Source organism: Macadamia integrifolia, chromosome 9 (genome assembly GCF_013358625.1).
Source record: "Macadamia integrifolia cultivar HAES 741 chromosome 9, SCU_Mint_v3, whole genome shotgun sequence".
NCBI lineage: Eukaryota > Viridiplantae > Streptophyta > Magnoliopsida > Proteales > Proteaceae > Macadamia > Macadamia integrifolia.
This window is the reverse complement of record NC_056565.1, coordinates 34,606,340-34,612,896: the sequence shown is the minus strand read 5'-3', so window position 1 is coordinate 34,612,896 and position 6,557 is coordinate 34,606,340. Positions and strand designations below refer to the sequence as shown.

The following is a 6,557-nucleotide window of genomic DNA, read 5'->3' as shown; positions in this document are numbered from 1 at the left end:
TAGCTCTCTTTCTTCCATACATTATTCAATTAAAACTGAAATGGGATCATATATCCATAGACGATGCCATTGCCACCAAGATATTGTAGCTGCAATGAGCTCTCAACGAAGCCTTCAAAATTGAAAGTTGTTAGGACGGCTGATTGTAAATCAGCTCGACCATCAGGAGAGAGTGGTCGTAGATCAACTCAGTTGTTGCTTCTTTAGTCGTAGATCAGTTAAGGCATGAATCCAGCAAGCACTTGGGTGGAGTAGAGCGGATTGATTAGGCCCTGGTAGAGCCAAGGGTGTCATAATTCTGCCCGATTGACCCGTTCATCCTGGATCCAAACGAACCAAACCAAACTTTTTTTGGTTTGGTTTTGGGTTGGGATTTTATGGAAAATGAAATAGAAATGGACCAGTTCGATTAAAAAAAAAAAAAAGAGTTCCCTATTAATTTAATTGTGTATTTGTAAGTGTGAAACCGGACTAGGCCACATCTGTCCTTTTACAAACCGATACTAAAAAATTGATATGAAACTAGACCAAACCTAAAACCTCCTTAACTATTTGTTTCGGATTAATCCAGTAACAAATCGAAACTGGACTGAACCGACCAATTGATAGCCTTAGAGCCAATCTTAGTAGTTCTAACTGAATGGGCAGATAATCTTATATGCTGAAAAAGAGTTTGATGAGTTTTGCAGTAGCCATGCACCCAATACACATTTTTCTCAGAATCCACAACAAATTGGTTCTAACTGTTCTGTACATTGGTGTACTCCCTATCCCTCATTTTACAAACTCAATATTGATGCTGCCATGTCCAAGATGAAGACTGGAGTGGGATTTATTCTGAGAAATTTCGAAGGTGTTCCCTAATTTGCTATCTCTGAGCCAATTTCTTTCTCATCTATTCTTCAAGGAGAAGCAATTGCAATTCGGTGTGGGCTCTTACATAGTATTGCTGAAGCAATTGACAACATTGAAGTGGAAACAGATAATCTTGAGCTTGCCACTATACTAAGCAGCAACCATGCGGATCCCAAACTTGAAGTTTTCGGTATTTGGACGGACATCAAATATCTAGTTACATTTTTTCTTTCTTGTTCATTCAAGTATGTTCCTAGGGAGACTAATAGCGTCACTGACTCCTTAGCTCGGAAAGCCATCTCCTTAGCGTGCAAGATGGATTGACCCTCTTCTACTCCTTGGATTTCTGATCTATGTAAATCGGACTCCTTGCGCTGGTCATGCATAAATATATAGACCCGTTTTTACCAAAAGAAAAAGACTAACCTAGTAATTGCTTCCATTAGGACCTGATACCTCAAACCTGCACAACAACAAAATAACATCTCAAAAAACCACATGATACTTGAAATCCAAAAAAAAAAAAAAAACACATGATACTTGAAATCCAGAATTCTATTTCATCCAGAATTCATCAAAAAACCCCATGATACTTGAAATCCAGGTATAAAGGGGTGGGGTCGGGCCGGGTCAGTTGGGTTAAATGAGTAAGTTCTAACGGACTTCTTAAGTGAATCGGATCGGTCAGGAACCCGACGAGCTGGTAGCCTACACTCTAAACACCCATTTAATAAATGGATCGGACTTAAACTAGACATATTTATTAAATGGGCCGGTTCAGGTTAAATCTTAAGTGAATTGAGTTCGATCGAACCTACCGGTGTAAACTCAGAATTGGCACCCCTAGTCCAAGAGGAGATCTAACCTCAAGGGCGACAATGCCTCATACGCTAAATTAGAAATCAACAATACAATTGAGGCAATCGTAGTGTCAGCATCAATCAATCTAAGTCAGACGTGGAATCCTGAAGAAAATCACTAAAGATCATCAAATCATTTTGACTTAGCCTCGTCTGAAAACAAATTTTGTGCCTATCACATCCTAGCTTTTGATCAGGTTAATCACTTCTAGCTTTGTTAGCTTTTGATAAGGCTAGTGAATCAATGAGAGCCACAATTTACCTTGCCCTGATCTAGAAACTGGAGATGGAATTGATTGATACTAATAAGAGATTAAATCAATATAGTCACTGCTCATTATTTTAATTATCTTCTTATTAGAATTGTCTAGACTTTCTCATTAAATCATCTTGGAAAACGATGAAGTTAAAACCAAAAAAAATTGAGCTAAATAAATAATTGGCAAGAGCATATTCTTTGATGAAACTGAGAAAGATACAACTAATACAATAACATGGAATTCATGCGAATATACAACTTTTTTTTTTTGGGGGGGCTAACGACGGCTACCTGACTAGTCCTACAGCTACAGAAAAGTCAACAGCGGCATCAACCTCCGGTTTATAACATAAACAAGAATGATTTCAGAGATGTGTTCAGAAGCTCACAGGCTCCCCTGCCCATGAACGAAACTTCTCTACTCCACCTCCCATCCACCCTCCCAAGCCCCAAAGCTCTCGGCTTCAGCGCATTAGGTTTCCACCACTTGCTCATCTAAGCCCTCGACCTCCAGCTCCCCTAGCCAATATAACATTCTTGGCAGCTACCTAATGATCCATACCAGGATTACTAATGTATTTGCCTAACATCCCAATTGCAAAGCTAATATCTGGACGAGTACAAGTCATGACATATATAAGACTTCCTACAGTTAAAGAATAGGGAATGTCTTTCATCCGTTCTTGCTCCAAATCATTCTACGGACACTGGCTCAAACTAAACTTATTACCCTTAATCATAGGAGCAACACTAGGTCTGTAAGTCTTCATAACATATCTCCCAAGAATTTTATCAACGTAGGCTCTCTGTGATAGCCAAAGCAGCCGACGAGATCTATCTCAAAATATCTCGATGCCGATAACAAAAGATGCCAAGCCCATATCCTTCATTTCAAAGTTCTTAGAGAGGAATGTTTTCATATCCTTTAACAAACCAAGATCATTGTTGGTAAGTAAAATATTATCTACATACAAGACCAGGAATCGATAAAAAAACTGCTTTGTTATTTTGCCGAGTTTTTGATTTAAAGCGTCGACCTTTTATCTAATAAATGCATCCCTTCCAAAAGTCGGGGTTCGGTGAACGTATTAGCTCTAGAATTACTACGGTTATCCGAGTAGTAGATACCATCAAACAAACTAGAGATTCACACATGATCTCTAGTTATGCATGAGAGGAGGAACTTACTACCTAATCGTCGAAAAAATCTGATTTAAAACATAGCAATCGTGCAATCCTTTACCTTCAAATTGTCTCATGTTCCTTCGCTTCCATAAGAAATAGGTAAGAATTAACAAACTCAGCCCACCAAACTTCTTTTAGTGAAGGATAGAGCATTGATAGAATCATGTTGCTAGAACACCACATTGAAAATATTTTTAAATTCACTCCATATAACCATAGAGTAGTTGCACTCCAAAAGATGTGCCACATAGACTTAGATACCATAGAGCAAAATATGTGAAATCTTTTAGAATCATTAGTGGATGTTTTGATATTAAGTTCTACTTTTGATATGATTTTTTGAAATGTATTATCAACCTTGAATGTATTCCAAGAATGCATACTAAACACAGCCTTAAAAAGGGTGGGGGTTGGATGGTTCCAATATTCGATCACTCCTTAAACTTATGCTGAGTCAATGCGCAAACAACTTCCTCACTTAAACTAGACAAGTGTGCTAGAAGGGCATCCTCTTCCGCATACCTTTCAAATGGACAAAAAAATAAAAATAAAAAATAAAAAAATCAGAACTGAGGTCTTAAATTTTTCCGTACTTGATAGTTGTATTGCCACATCAATGAGACTCAATGTGGTACATATAGAACTCTAGCAACCACTTAAGTTGTCGTTGCTACAAATCCATGAGTAAATAATTAATTTGGAATCGTAGATAATTGATATATTACAAAAAACAGAAAAGAAGTAGATAATCAAGGTAAAACTAACTATCAAACCCGGATTCTCTCCATCCAACAGTAACTTTTTACCCCATTTCACACTATTCATGGGTGTGATACCCATTCCCAGTTATATTTTATTATTATTATTATTATTATTCATTATTATGACAGGTGAAACTGAGGGTGTCAATTCTGAACCCGCATCGGTAGGCCCAATCAAGCCCATCACGTTTATGGCCCGACATGGATCAGGCCAACTAATAACGTGTCGGGCTTTATTAAATAGGAGTTCACGGTGCAGGTAGCTAGCCCATCGGGCACCCGATCGAATCGACACGTTTATATGCCCAGCTTGAATCGACTCATTGTAGTCCGATCCCTTTTAATACTACATAAAATTCTTATTTTGCCAATACTAGTAAAAAATTAATTAAATTTTCTTATCCTTTGTTTTGTAGTAGGATTTGATTTAATTAAACTTTATTTTGTAAGTTGTAATGTTCATAATTTCTTCTTATTTTTTAAAAAAACAACCATAATCTCATATCACTTTTCTTCTTTATTAAATATCTGTCGGGGTTGATTTGATCTAATTAATTTGTCAGCTTGATAGCCGGTATCCTATCACCGTCGTTGGTTTTTCCGGTTTTGCCGGCAACAGCAGCTTCGGATGAAGAGTATGTCAAGGAGACACAGGAGGTAATCAACAAGATACGGAGCACCATTACCAAAGATAAAAGTGACCCAAATGTAGCTGATGCAGTTGCTAAGCTGAGAGAGACCTAAAATTCATGGGTGGCTAAGTACAGGAGGGAGAAAGCATTGTTGGGTCGAGCTTCATTCAGAGATATCTACTCTGCTCTCAATGCTGTCTCTGGACATTATATTAGCTTTGGACCTACAGCTCCCATTCCTGCAAAGCGAAAGGCCAGGATCTTAGAAGAGATGGAATCTGCAGAGAAAGCCTTACTCAGAGGTAGATAGAAAGCAAGTTTTCAACTCATGGAGAGAAACCCAGAAGGTTTTTCTTTTCTTTTTTTCTGAAATCCTTCCTTTTGACTACAAAGATTTCTTATATTTTCTGAGATTGAGAATATAAAAACCATGTCCGAATGTGAATGGATGTTTCACTGAGGATTGATTAGATTCATTTGGTATAATGAGAAGATTGGAAGATATATCAATATATACTTTAGATTAGAGATGATTAAGCGACATAATCACTGTTTGAGATTTTAAAATATAACCGCAAGCGTATGGATCAGTGTAGCTACGGGTCGAACACAGGGAGAGCAGCCACTTTATTTATTTTTTGCTTCTTTTAATAATGCGAAAGTGAACCGATTAATAATGGTTGTGATCTAATTCTAACTACCGTCCTAAAGACATGTATCTAAAATAACGTGCTAACCACTTGTCATCTAAGAATTTAAATACGCAACCCACGCAATTAAAATTAAATAAATAAATAAGTAAAAATAAACACCCCACACAATTAAAAAACAATGAAGGAAAAAAAAAATACTGAAATAAAAATAAAATAAAAGAAAGGGGATAAAGCTAGAGAGAGGCTCACAAGTATGTTTCTCTACTTAGCCCGAGGGATGCATCATAATATGAGCTTTCCTACTTGACCAGAGAGTCACTCTTACAAGGGTTACTCTACTTGGCTTTAGGGAAAGGGAAACAATTAAAATAAAATTAATAAAATGATGGTTCTATGGCTAGGTGGGTAAAGCCAACACATACACTAGTCATGAACCTTGGAGGAAAGGGAAAACAATAATATAATGACTGAAATTAAAATCTTAAATTAAGAAAGAAAGGGTAGACAGAAGAGGGAATAAGAGGGGAGAGAGAAGACTATTGAAGAAGCCTACCTACTTGAATCAATGCAAGAACTTAAAAGCATTTTTTTTTTTTTTGTAAAAACTTGAAAGCTTGGGTGATTTGAGATACTGTCAACCCTAAAACCAGACCTGGAATGAACCAAATCTGAAATTTCGAGGTCTGGAAAAAACAAATCTTGAAAAAAAAAATTGAACTTGAAAAAAAAAGATGTTCCACGGCTCATGATCTTGTCACCTAGATCTAAGCCTAGAACTATAATTTTAAAAATTACAACTCAATTGCATAAATCATAAACATAAAAATGCTGGATAAAAATATAAGTGTGCTTGTATTAATTGAAATAAAATGCTATTACAAAAGTAATTAAAACAAAATTAAAGAAGAACTAAAACTAAAGAGAGAGAGAGAGAGAGAGAGAGAGAGAGAGAGAGAGAGAGAGAGAGAGAGAGAGAGAGAGAGAGAGAGAGAGAGAGAGAGAGAAAGAACAACTAAAAAAAAAACCTAGAAGAAGAATGAAGTGTCCACCCTCCTCTTACATGAGTTGTATTTATAGGGAATTGAGAGGTAGGGTAAAAAATTTATCTTTCCTAAAAAGGGTAACCCACAATTGGTAGTGAGATCTTTTGAGAATAAAAGTGCTAAGATGGAGGAGAGAGAAGAGAAATAAATTAATTTGTAGAAATTTCTTATAATTTTATTTATTTATTTATTTATTTATTTATTTATTTTTCTCTTCTTTTTCTCCCTCTCTTCAAATCTTGTGCACAAACCTTGTTGGTCGATTTTTTTTTCTTTCTTTTGGACAATTTTTTTTCTTGCTTTGTGTGA

General features: G+C 36.3%; 1 protein-coding gene across 2 annotated transcripts in view; it reads left to right on the top strand.

Moving 5' to 3' along the window:
• Positions 1-5,026, top strand: part of LOC122088869 (photosystem II repair protein PSB27-H1, chloroplastic-like) — a 5,712-nt gene extending 686 nt beyond the window's left edge. The window contains exon 2 of one of the 2 annotated variants that reach the window (XM_042658227.1): positions 4,855-5,026. In XM_042658227.1, coding sequence (XP_042514161.1) covers positions 4,855-4,862 — 8 coding nt within the window. In that variant the 3' untranslated portion in view covers positions 4,863-5,026. Of the gene's footprint in view, positions 1-4,525 lie in introns of both variants that reach the window. The other variant, XM_042658226.1, reaches the window with a different exon arrangement.
• The last annotated feature ends 1,531 nt before the right edge of the window (positions 5,027-6,557 follow it).